We start from the raw sequence: 14,156 nt of genomic DNA on the forward strand, positions 1-14,156 counted from the left end.
CCACCGGCGCCGTTCATACTGATCAGCTGGTATAACTGCCCCTGCGGGCCGGCTCGTCGCTCCCTCTTCAATGAGCATGTTCGAAAGGCTTGCATGGCATGGTACTTCTTCTATCCTACATTTTCTTACTGATCTGTATACAAACGCGTTATGTGGTTTCCTTTGTTTCCTGCTACCTGTACTTCTGACCTCCTGACTTCCCGAACTAGTACCAACCTCGACTGGACGGTCAAACCTCCACGCTGAGTTTTGTAACACAAACTCCTGTTCCCTGCATATCAGCTCAGCTTCGCGAATATCCGAGCAGAGAAGATAAAGACTTACATTCAAGCGGCAGACTTGTACTTGGTGGGCGAGGTCCCGGCCATCCCAGCAAACCCATTCCCGTTCGGGGGCGACGCGACGCCGAAGGAAGTCCGGGCGATGTTGGCGAGGTTGACGGGACCTGATAGTCAGCACGGACGTTCTCTGCAGAGTGGGGCATCAGGAGTAGAAGCGAAAGCGGGAAAGCTAGCAAGGGAAAGAACGGATCACAGGGACTTACCACCACCAGCCATGACGCCCTCCCTGTAGGCCCTGGCCCTCTCCCTCTCCTCATCGCTCACATTGCTCATCCTTCTGCCCTTGGCGCCAGCCCCGCCCGGTCCGCCATCCTTGGGGGAGACCGAGTCGAGGCTGGCCATCGAGTCCGTCGGACTGGTACTGATCGCATCCTTCATAAGGTCCTTGTTGGCTCCCGCACCCATGGCCATGTCCAGGTTGTCCCTGCCGGCGCCGCGCTGCTTGGGCGTGGCCGGGAGCTCTCCGACCGCATCATTGTCTCTGTCCATGTCGAACATGCCCTCGCCGGCGTCCGCTTCCGCCTGGCTCTCCATGTCCCCGACCTGGCGGATGGAGCCCCAGTTGTGCGCGCCGGCGCCTTGCTTGTGCTGCATGTCGGATTTGGTGAGCCCGGAGCGGGAGTGCTTGTCCTTGAGCAGGGCGGCGGGGTATTGGTTGCGCTGTTGGGGGAAGCGGAGCGGGACGAGGTGAGGATGTGGCCGAGAGGGCGAGGAAAGTCGGGTGGATGGGCGTAAATCAAGGATGATAGTGATAGGAGGGTCGAAGGACACGGTGATATCAGGTCGATCAGTGGGTACGGAATCATTACGTGGTTGAGGCGAGGAATCGTGAGGTGCCAGGGGGAGACCGAGCACAGGAATATAGCGGAGACAGCCAACGCGGGATACGAGGAGCACGGAGGGATGACGGGATGATGGTGCAGTCGGTCAAGGTCAGAAGGGAGCGAGCGCCAGCGAGCAAGACGATGAGGCGAGTATGGCGATACAGATGAGCATAGGTGTGGGATCAACGAGAGAGATATGCGCGTCAGCGGGATCCCCTTCCGATGCAGACAAGCGGGAAGGGCGGATGGAGACATACCTCAGTCCTAGTCATCTTGCTGGATGTTCGTTTGGGTGCTTGGTAGGTAGTATGGCGGTGCAAGGGGTGGTGTAGAGTAAGGATCAAGCAGGTCCTGTAATGAGACAGTAGGCAGGTCAAAGGGATGTACGAGGTAGATGTACGAAGCGTGAATGGCATCCGGGGGTCTAGGCCTCTTATACCCCACCACGCCCGCCCGCACTCGGCTCGGTTCGCCGAGTCAAAGGGGGAAGCTGACCACCCCAGATCCTAGATCCCATGACCTAGCTACGACCGGTCATGACCCCCCTTTTACCTCCGCCCACGGGATGCGCTAAGCTTAGGCTAAGCACAGAGATAGTGCTGCGAGACAGGCCGGTGGTCACGAGATCAGCTGCACTTATCGCGCGCGGACCGGAGATAGGCGTGATCTGTGGGGCACCGAGTATACCGTAAGAACAGGCACGGTGGCGTTCTCGTAAGCGGGAGGAATGTGGCGAACAGTAGTGGCAAAGTGGCGAAGTTGCGAACGACCATGGGAGGAAGTCTGCACCGCCGAGGGCAGATAGGGGACCTTTCTGCGTTGCGCAAGAGGACTTGCAGCTTCTGGTGGCAATATATGCGGCTGTACGCCTTCACGAAGCTGCGTCCCAGAAGTTCCTCGCTCCTGAGGCCTGAGTTGCACAGGGTCCCCGGGATGCCTAGTCAGATCTCAGATCTACCCCGCCCGGTCCGCCGCCCGCTTTGCAACGCATTTGCATTGCTCGCTCCGACGTAAAGGAGAATGTCAGGCCTAGGTCTGAGCCAGGTACCTTGTGTCTCAGAGAAGAAGGGCAGGCAGACCAACATGGTCTGGCCAGCCAAGTGAACCAGGCGGATCACCACCTCGTGCACTGCGTCCAGCTTGAGTTGGTCTTCCGCCTCTCCCATCGTGACAAGAGGGCGACTTCTGCTTCATCAGCGGCATACTTTCCTGAACTCAGCGGGGTGATTCATGCTCACCTCCCACCCAATCCCATGGCTAGACCCCCGCCCCGTGGCTGGTTTCTAACAGGAGGTGAAGTCAGGACAAGCGCGTGGGGCTCCTCATGTTGACGCTTTCGGATGGCCATGTTCGGGACACCTAGCCAGGGGATTTAGTTCCATGCTCATCTCCCCGGCGTCCCTTATTCGATGCTCGCCACAGAGTTGTCATCGTGTCATACAGATCAATCGACACAGCCTGCCTGAGATCGAGACGGAATCAAGCTCAAGAGATATCAACTGCTCCTGCGGCTTCATATAGCATCGGCGGCCCGGTTTGCGGCACAATAGTGCTCTCCGACTCGATGCATAAGATTGATATGAGGCCGCGTCTGCAGAGCACCTCATAGTCCAATACACATCCAAGGTACATTCCTGACGAGAGGTCCTGCCTAACGCGCGACCGAGATACGTCTATATACGGTATGACTACAGTAACTATGTCATACCAGTACTGAGTATCTCCCGATTAGATCTGAGGCCCATGACTATCCGACAGAGTAGTTCGCCACCGATATAATGTCGTCGGTTCCTACACCTACAAGAAATCGCCTCCGGCTGTGAACGTCTGGTCATTCTTCCGCGCCGTAGCGTCACCGCTGACAACCTCACTTGTATTTTTGGGTTGCTCGCCCCACAGAGACGACATAAAGCCCGAAGCCGCCTGGAAGCCCGAGTTGGAGAAGCTCGTAGCCGCCGCTAAGCTCGATTGGGCGTATGAGGAGACGCCGGCAGAGATCTCCGGATAGCTCATACCACCAGCGCTCATCACAGTCTGCAGCCCCTCCGTCACATAGCCGCCCGCCTTGGCATATAGACTCTGAACTCCTTCCGGCTGGCGCACGGTGGAGTGGCTTTCAGCGGCTGTGCTGTTGGAGCCAGACGCCGCCCCCGTGTAAGTGAAACCTCCATCCGACGGCGGAGGTGACTGGCCAGTCAGAGAGGGCAGGATAATACCTGTTCCGCAAGTTTGACTGGGGCCTTGGCCGCAGTTGGTGGTGTCTTGGTCCTCTTCGGAGCCCTCTTCCTTGATGTCTCCGAGTGAAGTGGTATTGTAGCCGGACTTGGATTGTCTGGTGTGTATACTGCTACACATGCTACTGGCAGTCCTTTCCACCATACGCTTCACGTTCTCACTGTATCGCCGAATCGTATCGGTAGAAGTAGGATCGGTGGAGCAAAGCGCGTGGGAGGATGGCGGCGAAGTCGACTGGCCGTTAGTCACAGTGACACTACCACGTGCGGTGGCGGATGAGGCGTCGGATCGACTTGTCCACCGCTTGAAGCGTGAGAGTGATCGTCTCAAGCGACTGGGAGGCGCGGAAGGTGTGTATGTAAGTGAGCTTTGAGGGACCGAGGATGGATTTTGGGAAGTCTGGGGGCTGAACGACACGAGGGAGGCCGACGCCACGAAGGACTGTGCAAATTCACTGATCGACTGTACAATCGACGATTGTTGGTTGGATGAATCTTGAACGAGCACTTTGTTGAGGAAGCGCAAGCCTTCACGGCTGGCGATGACACCAGTCTCCCTGCCAACGCGATCAGTGTAGATGCTGCTGAAAGGCATGATGCGGAATGGCGTTGTGGTGGGGCGCAAGGGGGTGAGGGTACGTGTGCGTAGTGAGGTGATTTGGCGGTGATGTAGTGAGGATTGCGGTGGATTGTGGAGGTGGTGGAAGAGTGTGAAGTTGTGTTGCGTGGTGTAGGTGATGTGGGTGTGGTAAGAGCAGAGGGGGATGATTGGTATGGGGAAACAGGGCGCATGATGACCCGTTTATATAGACGCCTCGGGATCCCCCATGAGACTGCACATCGTGGCCAAGGGGTACGGGTCAGCTCAATCTATCCCTAATGCTGCACGTACGACTTGAGGGATCCGCTCAGCCTTTTAATCATCCCTTTTGGAAACGCTCCCTTTGCCCCTGTATCCCTGTGTCCGGTACGCAGGGTGAAGACCTGGCGCAAATCAGAGTGGCGGGATCCTGTCATTGGGCACCCTGGCCGACTTGTAACACGTCAGAGTACCAGGGTGACCTCCGTGTGGACCGTTTCAGGGGACTAAATATGCCCCAACTCTGGTACGAAAGGAAGGGGTCAAACAGTGGATGATTTTCTCCCGTCTGCTTGCTGTTTCAGCTCCGCCGGCCGCTTCACGCGCCCAGGTTTCAGCCCTCATGACATCACCATGAAAAAGTACGAGCTGGATCGCGTCGGCCATTGCATCGGCCCACTCTTATCGCTGGAGACTACTCATGACTATTATCAAAGGATTGTCAGGGTCAGCTTAGAATGCGCGACGCAGAATGCCAAGCTCCGCGACGGTGGATACTGGTGGGGCAACCGTGTCGGTAAATGGTGCGATTCATGACTGACATGGTCGCATACTGACTCTTCGAGCTCCCTCCTCTTCCTCCTGCCTTTTGATCGAAACCAAGTCTCTCTCGCCGACCGCCGCCTCGCGTCCTACCAAAACCTGAGATCCTGCAACATCGAAGTCAGTCTGCCAAGGACGGGGTGTGTCGCCACTGTCGTCTTCCCATGCACCTTCAGCTCGCACTTCCTCGCAGCGGCCCTGCACTCGTCATCCTTGTCGAAGACCTCTGTGACGATGGTGCTGCCTGGCATCGTAACACGGCCCACATCCTCCGCCCAGCGCGAGAGACGGTCTTGCAATTCGTCCCTGTCCAGAAGTCTCGTCAGGCCGACATTGTCCTCGAGCAGGGTCTTCAGTTGGGCGATGAAGGTGTCGAGCTCGGGATCGTTCTCGCTGCGCGCACTGGTAGCCATCATGCACGCGTCCCATTTGCCGTCAGGATGGGTGGTGGCGAAGAGATAGGCGGTGTTGTTGCCTTCGGATGCGTCATCTGAGATGCTGCCAAGCGCCGACTGACTCTCCGACGCGGCCGCACAGGATCGCCGAGGAACGACTCTCATGATGCTTTGTGGACAACTGAGTGCCTGGTGATGTGGGATGTGTGATGTTTGAAAGCTATGGTACGTGATGAGGGGAGGTTGAAGCAGATGATGTGAGATGGGTGAGAGAGCGTGGATGACAGCACTACTTATATGGAGGCAGCATAGTGATATCCAGCCTTTGCACGAGCGGCAAAATGCAAGCAGCCTCAGGGGTCCAAAGGAGCGTCAGTTTCACACGCGCAAGGACAGGAAGGCGCGGCGGCTAGCTGTGCAGCTGCTGTGCCCGTATGAAACGGAATCACTGTTAAGAGTGTAAGGAGGGTCAGTGTCACACAGTCTCACACGTGTAAGAGCAGGAAAGCGCGGTAAATAGCTGTGCTGACCATGGGGTTCCAGCCGCCACACTCATCCTTTCATACACCTCACACAAAGCTTTCCAGGTCCATCCCGTCATCCTCCACCCTGTGCGCGTTGACCGGCGCCAGCGGGCTCTTGAGTAGTCGATGTCGTCTCTCCCCAGCCGCGACGGATGGAAAGGAAGCAAAGAGGTCGGGATGTTTCGGTAAAGGTGTTTCCCTTCCTGATCAGCTGAGTCGCGGGATAGGTTTAGTCAACTCACTCGAAGTAGGGGTGTTTGCCTGCTTCGTCCGCGGAGAGCCTGCGTGCGGGGTCGTACATGAGCAGACCGGCCAGGAGATTGTGTCCGGATGAGGTGAGCTGCTTGAAGCGCTGGCGAAGGACAGAGAAGCTGTAGAAGTTGGCTCAATGATGGCAGGTCACAAGGACTCAGAAGAGCTGAGGGACTTACGGTGGGCCGATAGGGTTTAGATTCTTTACGAGCGGAAGTGAATTGTAGCCTGGCCAGACGTCCTCGTTGGGTTGACCGAGAAGCATGAAGATCTAAAAGTAAGCAGTAGCTCTCTGGGGTGGAAAGCAGACATCGACCCACTTTGCCGATCTGATCGATCTCCCCTCGACCCTGCATCATCGCCTCCCCGCCCAACAATTCCCCAAAGATACACCCCACTGACCAGAGGTCCACCGCCGTGGAGTACTCTTTCGCGCCCAGTAGCAGCTCCGGCGCTCTATACCACAGCGTGACGACGAGCTGGGTCATCGGGGGTAACGGGTCGCCAAATTTACGAGCGAGACCAAAGTCGGCTATGCGGAGCTGGCCGCGATTGGTGAGGAGGAGATTGGAGGTTTTGAGATCACGGTGGAGCTGCAGCGTCAGCTAATGGGGCTCAATAGAGAAGAACGACGACCTACGATCCAATTGGCATGGCAATATGCTACTCCAGAGAGAAGTTGGATCATGAGGGTCTTGATTTCGGATTGGAGGAAAGGGTGGGGCATGTCGGTGAGGAGCGTCTTGAGATCGTGCTCGATGAATGGCATGACTATGAAGATTCTGCATCGTCAGCACACCATCTCACACATCACTCGGCTGTACTGATGCCTTTCTGAACGCGATATCACTATTTCGAGCCTGCTCCCAACCAGATCATATCCTAGTCCGTGCGTACTTAGCCGGTCAAACTCACTGATTCAGCGTTTCACCGACCACAATCTCCCTGATCCCCACCACATTCGGATGTTCCCCCGCTACCATGAGCGCCATGATCTCCCTCAAACTAGTAATCGGAAATCCCTGCTTTTCCTCTTCCAGCTTGAGCTTTTTCAGCGCAAAGATTTGGTTGGTATCGTTACACCTGGCGCGGAAGACGACGCCGTATGTGCCCTCTTCGATGTGATTGAGGCGCGTGTAAGAGTAGACGGAACGACATGGGAGGAGTGGAGGATGGGAGCTGCGGGATGGAGCAAGGTGGGATCGACGGGCGAAGCGGGGCGGAGGAGCGGGTGGTCGCGTCCGCTCAGCCGGTTCCGCTATCCTCTTGTCGGGCTTCTCTGGAGAAGCGGATCGGCGGACGGCTGGCGATATTGGGCGAGTAGGGACTGACCGGCGCGATGGTGATGCTGACCGAGACCGAGAAGGTCCAGCCGCACCCCCGTTCCGTTGAGGCGCCACGTCCCCCTGAGATGGCTCTTCTGCGTCCACACCTAGGGAGACATCGTCCGGGCGCCTAATTTTCCGCGACTTCACAGCCCTCCGCTTGATGACGGAGCTCCCCTCTTCTGCCAATTGAGGCGAAGACGGACCTGCCACGGAATTCCGCTGCGCTGGTGAACGCGCCGAGGGACCAGCTTCCGGCTGGATATGCGGCGGTGTGGAGCCTGAAGTTGCCATTTTTGGGCCGCAGCGAAGATGTATATCACCTCTTCAGCGAGCCGGGTACGTCTAGACAATGTCACGCTGACTCTGTCGTAAAGATACAAAGATGAGCTGAAAGAGATAGCACAAACTCCAAGCTTTTGAGCTGAAATTGAAAGGCACCTCCCGGATAAACCCCGGCTGAATCTCATTTACGGCATTATTGACGAAAGTTAGTTCGGTCACCGATGACATCGGCACCGCAGCTCTTCTGACCTCGATCTCTTGGTCCTCTTGGACACTCGTACCACATCTATCTCTCGGTCTGTATCTGTAGGGGATCATCTCATGCCACTGTATCGATAGTTCTGGACATCATGCCCGCCATGGCTAAGACAGGCACCTTCTGGCGGCAGACAGCGGCGTTAGTGCGTAAGAATATGTCAGTCGCTTCGCTCCTCATCTTGGCCAACTGCTCCAGTTGCTGATACTCGTACAGGATCGTTCTCTGGCACTATAGAATCATCAATATCTTTCGAGCTCTCCTGCTGCCTATAGCATACGCCGCCTTTTTCGGTAAGGGTCCCAGCATGGACATTATCCGCAAGCGGAGCTGATATCTCAACAGCCAACGCGCAAAACTTCTTCTCGTTCATTGGAGTCGTAAGCCGTATCTCAAGGTTGATTCTGACCCAGTAGCTCGGGCCAGGATATATAGCTCCCCTCCAGACACTCTCGCCAAATCTTGGGGGCTTCAAGCTAGTCTACACTGTCCCCACTAATAATAATACCGCCGCCGCGCTTGCTGAAGATCTGCTCTCGCGAGCGCTCTCGGGGATCAATCGCGGGGACGCGAATATCGTACGAGTGCAGACAAATGCTCAACTCGAAAGGCAATGCCCAACGAACTTCAACGGGCGGAGCGAGTGCTATGCGGGTGTACTGTTTTCCGGAATCGACCCGAACAATCAGCAGCTGGTGCGCCAGCTTGACACCGATATCGAGAGCACGAAACTGACTAGAGTAGAACTATACGATCCGAGCGGACGTCGGACTGTCAAATATTGACGTTTGGGACCACTCGAAGGATGACGTGCAGAGTCGGCTGCTGCCTCTGCAATGGGCAATCGAGAGCGTATGTTGCCACCGGTGACCCTTCGGAATCAGCTGCTGATGGTCAGAACTTCATCAGCATGTCTACCGGTGTCTTGCCTCCGTCGCCATTGTCATGGGAGTACACAAATCAGTCCGCCGAGGAATTGGCAGAGACTAACCGGATCAGTGAGCCATGCTGCCATTCTACCAGTGGCGAAGCTAATGGCCAGACTATTTGGGAGGTATCCGGGATCTGCTCGTACTCGCTTTCTTCCTAGATTTCCTGGGTATCGTGTATCAGGTAAGCTCATATCTCTTCTCCAGGCGTACATAGCTGATGTAGTAAAAGCTACCTGGAAGTATCGCCTCCGAGCGGTCCAGCCTGCTCACATCTCATCTGGAAGCTATGGGTTGCAGAAGATCGGCTCGATTCATGTACGTTCGCCCAGTACATCATACAGCATATCTGACGCGTCAGATCTTGGCATCTCTCCCTCTCGGCCGCCTACCTACCTGCTTGGATCGGCATCGCCATTATTTTCCAGGTCTTTGTGTTCAAGGGGACCAGTCTCGGTCTTCTGATTGGGTTGTACATCGTCACTGGACTGGGGCTGGCTAGCTGGACACAACTGGTGGTTGTGTGGTTCAAGGACGCGAGTACACTTGCCGCCATCTTCAGTAAGTCCTGCCGAGTCCCAACTGGTAGCCGAAATCCAAAAGCTGAGACCGACCAGCCACGTTCCTCGCCATCGTCTTCAGTCTCATTGCGCTCTTCCTTCGGGTATCATCCGCCGGTCTCCAGATGCTCCTGACATTCCTCTTCCCGCCCATGTTTTTCACTTTCTTCACGAAGGCCCTGGTCGCATGGGAACGGAGCAATCCAAGGGAGTCCATCCGGCTCACCCGGGTCAGCCCGGAGGGAGACGCACCCGTCGCATGGCTGCTAGTCATCGCTATCGTAAGCTCGAACTGGCTCCGTCTTTCAACCCAGAGCTGACAAGTTAGGTCGACATTTTCCTCTTCCCCCTCATCGCTGCATACTTTGAATCCAGGATCTATGGCGTCCGACCCCCAGACTACGTCTCTTTTTGGCGCAGATTATTTGGCCGAAAGTCGGCAGATGTAGGGGATGAGCTGCCCGCGGGTACGGCTGTCCAGCTCGAGCACATCAGGAAGGTCTACAAGGGCGGTTTCATGGGCTTGATCGGAAGGAAGAAGGATGTTGTCGCGATTGAGGATCTCTCTTTCTCTGTGCCAAAGGTCAGCTGAAGCTCACGTTGGTAATCCCCACAAGGCGTTCGAAGCTGACGTTCTAGGGTGAGATCTTCTGCCTCCTTGGACGCAACGGAGCGGCCAAGTCGACCACCCTGCATACTATCGCTCGGCTCATCAGTGCCACTGGCGGGAGAATACGATATGCGGATGATCTGTGCTTAGGGATTGCGAGTCAGAAGGATGTGCTCTGGGACGAGTTGACGTGTGAACAAGTGAGCCTGGATCACTCAATCAGGAGGCAATTCAAGCTAATGATATAGCACATCTCGCTCTGGCGCCAGATCAAATCCTCATCGGCACACCACCAAACCGAATCCGACCTCGAGCTGCTCCAGCGGTCGGACCTCGGCCCAAAGGTCAAGTTTTACAGTAAGAACCTGTCGGGCGGGCAAAAGCGGAAACTACAGCTGGCGTGCGCCTTGGCAGGCGGTAGCAATCTGCTGCTTCTGGACGAGATCACGAGTGGTCTAGATCCGCTCAGTCGGAGGGCGATCTGGAAGTTGATCAGCTCGAATCGAGGGAACGCTACTATTGTTCTGACGACGCATTGTGAGTGTGTGCTTTTACTGAGCGGAGTGCGTGTTGCTGATCATCAGTCCTGGACGAAGCGGATTATCTCGGAGACCATGTTGCTATTCTACAGCAACCTGGTCGACTTCTCGCCCTTAACAATCCCGTCGCCCTCAAGACGCAGATCGGGAAGGGCTTCGTCCTGTCTGTCGATGTGCCCGAGAATGGTCCCGAAGTCCACCTCGGAGACCTCGGCGCAGGCCTTATCGAGCGGGAAACCAAAGGCAAGAAGCTGTACTTTACGGGTACGACCGACTATGCGCCCATCCGTCGGCTCGTCGGTCAGCTTGAACGCCAGCGCGCATCGGGCCGGGACGTGCGGTATCAGGTCAACTCGGCGACGATGGAGCAGGTCTTCCTTGACTTGAATGCGGAGAAAGAGGAGGGCGTTCTAGCTGTACCGGCGCTGGATCCTGCCGGGCATGACACGATCGAGATGGTGCCTCTGGACAGCACCACCGGGTCCGACTCGGATGACCTGGACAAGTCCACCCCACCAAATGGATTAGAGAAGGATCTGGAAGCGTCGCACGCCTACCCGGGGACCAACACACCCGTCCTTCTCGCCCTCTCACCGGGGCGGAAACGGAATGTCTTCCTCGCTACCCCAATCGACGCGTTCACCATCTTTGTCAAGCGGTGGATGGTCTTCCGCCGAGCTTGGGTCCTCCCCGTCATCGGCCTCATCGTCACTATCGCCGCGGCAACCATCCCGCTCGGATACATGTACGGCCGGGTCCAGACGTGCGCTTTGGTGCTCACCAACCGGCGGCTCCAGCGGCTCAGCTACCCTTACTCCATCTACCCCGCGGTCTTCTCTCCGCCCGTCATCTCCCCCTCTTCCCTCTTTTCGGCGTATCCCGCTGTCCTCCCCCTCGTTCAGCGAGTGGACAATAACGCGACCTTCATCTCGACATTTGCGGACACCACTGCCAACATCTCGTACGGTGGTATCTCGCTGCCAAGCAATGTTGCCACTTCGCCCGCGCTGTTCGCATACGAGGGACAGGCGTTCACGCAGAAGGGACAGTCGGTGCTCAATCTCCTGAGCAACCAGCTGCTGAACTCCATCTCGACTCCCAACATCACTGGGCTGGGGATCGGGCAGATCGGAAGGCTTTTCCGCATTGACTTGTCTTTCAGGTTCATGGCGGCCCCGGATTTTAGCTCGACCGTTCTTGCTATCAAGTGGCTCGGATTCTTGTAAGTTTCGATTGCACTGCTTGACGGACCACAGAAGCTGACTCCTCAGTGGTCTGGGTATGGCCGTCTGGCCTGCATTTGCCGTTATTTATCCCACTCAAGAAAAGGCCAGCAATGTCCGAGCGAATCAGTACAGGTGAGCTGCCCCTCGACACCTTCTGCGGAGCTCAGCTGATCATGCAGTAACGGTGCCTCGCCCGTCGCTCTCTGGCTCGGCCACCTTCTCTGGGAGCTACCCCCCATCATCACCATCTCTACCCTCATCACCATCATCTTTGCCACTGTCTCGTCTCAATTCAACGCGATCGGTTACGTCTGGTTCTGCTTGTTGTTGTACGGGATCAGCGCGACGCTGTACAGCTTCATGTTTGCGCTGTTCTTGACGAGTCCGCTGGCGAGTTGGGCGTTGGTCGCCGGGAGTAACGTCATATTGTTTATGTTATACTTGTGAGTCCGGCTGCCCGATAGAAGGATCAAGCGAGACCGGACGCTGATAATATAGGGCGTCGTACCTCCTCATCTTGACCTATGATCGGAGTGCTAGTGCTGCGTACCACATGACCATCGCCCACTTCACGATCTCCCTCATCAACCCTGTACCCAGTATTGGTGAGCTTGTCATTCTCCAAACTTTAACCGTGGCTGACAAGCAGTCCGCGCCATTCTCGTCTCCATCAATATGTTCAACCTCCTCTGCGACGGTCTCGGCGACTACTCGGACGACCCCTACTCCAACATCATGCAATTCGGCGGTCCCATCCTGTACATGATCCTCCAGTCCTTCTTCGCATTCGCCGTCCTCGTGTATGTCGACTCGGGCTCTCCACTCCCTGCCTTCCTCTACCGCTCGCGTCTCAAGGGTATCGCGCATGATCCGGACGACGCGCGATCCGCCGACGTCATCGAGGAGAAGCAACGCTTGATTCAGGGAGCGCCGGATATGCTTCAGGTCCTGGGGTTGAAGAAGCGCTTTGGGATGAGCAAGACATTGGCGGTCAATGATGTTTCGTTTGGAGTGCAGACGGGGGTGAACTTTGCGCTTATTGGACCGAATGGAGCGGGGAAGACGACGACCCTTGCGGTGATTAGGGGTGTGGTGAGTCTGCGATCGCCTGATGATCCAGGACTTATACTGATATCGGGCAGGAATTGCCAACTGCTGGAGACGTCCACGTCGCCGGACACTCGATCGTAAATTCGAGGAACGGTGCGCGGGCGCAACTTGGTGTCTGCCCGCAGCATAACACAATAGATCAGCATTTGACCGGTAAGCTGGCTTCTCATGTGCTTTCCTATCATGTCTGCAGAGCTGACAGATCACAGTCAGCCAGCACCTTTGGGTATACGGCCGACTCAAAGGCGTACCTCGCAAACTTCTCAAGCACGACATCTACGCTCTTCTGTCAGCGGCTGGACTGCTCGTCAAGGCAGACCAGCTCGCTACCAGTCTTTCAGGCGGAAATCAGCGCAAGCTGGGTCTGGCTATTGCTTTGATTGGCGATCGGCCGGTCGTGCTCATTGACGAGTTCTCAAGTGGTGTCGACCCATTCTCAAAACGCGAGGCTTGGACAACGGTACGTCCCGCCTGACCCATAGTGGAAAGTCAGCTGACATACAGCTCGCTGCTTTGACCAAAGACCGCGCCGTCGTCATGACCACCCACTCGATGGAAGAAGTCGACGCCCTTTCTTCCCGAGTCGGCATCGTCGCTTCCAAAATGCTCGCGGTCGGAACCCCTTCCAGCCTGAAATCTCGGTTTGCGACATACGAGATCCACCTGCCTGCGACGCAAGTGGGCGAGGTGCTAGATTATCTGCACGAAAGGGGCTTTGGGGAGGCAGAACGGAGTCTGGACACGTTGACGAGGATCAGTGTGCCGGGAGTGAGGGAGGAAGAGGTGGGGCGGTTATTGGCTGTTCTGGAGGGGGTCAAGGGGGAGCTTGGGTTGGATGTGACGCTGCATGAGTGAGTTGAAGTCCATTATCTTTTGTGTGAAGTGTCAGCTAGCTAATGCGCTTAGGGCGTCGACTGAAACTGCGTTTTTGAGTATCGTCCGGGCGCATAATGTCCGGGAAGAGGAGAGTAGGCAGGCATCAGGTTCATCCTGGTTTACCAAGCTCTTCAGGCGGCATAAGCAGTAGACTGGCGGTCTTGCTTAACTTATCTCACTTGTAGACTCTCTCTTTTGTCATCTATAGGTATCCGCATGTCAGCTATCTTGTAGAGACCCGTATGGGAAGCAGCTCCTGTACTTAACGCCGTGACCGCGTTCCTCGACCGGAGTTACGGCGCCGAGCGGAGTTCAGGTGAATGTCCGAAGATGATGGATGTAAATCGGTGCCAAGCCGAAGCGGGAGATCGACGCTGAGACATGCTGCCGGATCGAGCGTGTGAAGTCCATCCAGCCCCACCTCCACCAGCTGCCAGCCTCCACCGGCGTATGGCCTCCTTGAACGTG

General features: G+C 56.2%; 4 protein-coding genes across 4 annotated transcripts; 1 reads left to right on the plus strand and 3 right to left on the minus strand.

Moving 5' to 3' along the window:
• Window positions 1–326: 326 nt before the first annotated feature.
• On the minus strand, window positions 327–1,091 carry MKK02DRAFT_20845 (uncharacterized protein; the record flags this gene model as incomplete). Its single annotated transcript, XM_053086322.1, has 2 exons — window positions 327–445; window positions 545–1,091. Coding segments are annotated over 2 exons (666 nt in total), but the record flags the coding sequence as incomplete, so codon positions are not given.
• A 1,871-nt stretch (window positions 1,092–2,962) lies between these two features.
• Window positions 2,963–3,994, minus strand: MKK02DRAFT_30635 (uncharacterized protein; the record flags this gene model as incomplete). Its single annotated transcript, XM_053088097.1, has 1 exon — window positions 2,963–3,994. One exon carries the CDS (start codon window positions 3,992–3,994, stop codon window positions 2,963–2,965), a length of 1,032 nt encoding a protein of 343 aa, XP_052941864.1.
• A 1,771-nt stretch (window positions 3,995–5,765) lies between these two features.
• On the minus strand, window positions 5,766–7,591 carry MKK02DRAFT_20848 (kinase-like domain-containing protein; the record flags this gene model as incomplete). Its single annotated transcript, XM_053086323.1, has 6 exons — window positions 5,766–5,919; window positions 5,963–6,091; window positions 6,152–6,243; window positions 6,293–6,565; window positions 6,613–6,754; window positions 6,888–7,591. 6 exons carry the CDS (start codon window positions 7,589–7,591, stop codon window positions 5,766–5,768), a joined length of 1,494 nt encoding a protein of 497 aa, XP_052941865.1.
• Window positions 7,592–7,932: 341 nt separating this feature from the next.
• Window positions 7,933–13,839, plus strand: MKK02DRAFT_41233 (P-loop containing nucleoside triphosphate hydrolase protein; the record flags this gene model as incomplete). Its single annotated transcript, XM_053091487.1, has 22 exons — window positions 7,933–7,997; window positions 8,055–8,131; window positions 8,184–8,218; window positions 8,285–8,533; window positions 8,583–8,690; window positions 8,737–8,836; window positions 8,881–8,951; window positions 9,000–9,085; window positions 9,129–9,328; window positions 9,385–9,608; window positions 9,656–9,910; window positions 9,967–10,137; window positions 10,186–10,474; window positions 10,522–11,698; window positions 11,748–11,834; window positions 11,882–12,145; window positions 12,201–12,307; window positions 12,352–12,794; window positions 12,845–12,965; window positions 13,022–13,272; window positions 13,317–13,663; window positions 13,719–13,839. The coding sequence occupies 22 exons, from the start codon at window positions 7,933–7,935 to the stop codon at window positions 13,837–13,839; spliced, it is 4,848 nt and encodes a 1,615-aa protein (XP_052941866.1).
• Window positions 13,840–14,156: the final 317 nt, after the last annotated feature.

The sequence above is a fragment of the Dioszegia hungarica genome (assembly GCF_025882075.1).
Source record: "Dioszegia hungarica strain PDD-24b-2 chromosome Unknown MKK02contig_31, whole genome shotgun sequence".
Taxonomy (NCBI): Eukaryota; Fungi; Basidiomycota; class Tremellomycetes; order Tremellales; family Bulleribasidiaceae; genus Dioszegia; species Dioszegia hungarica.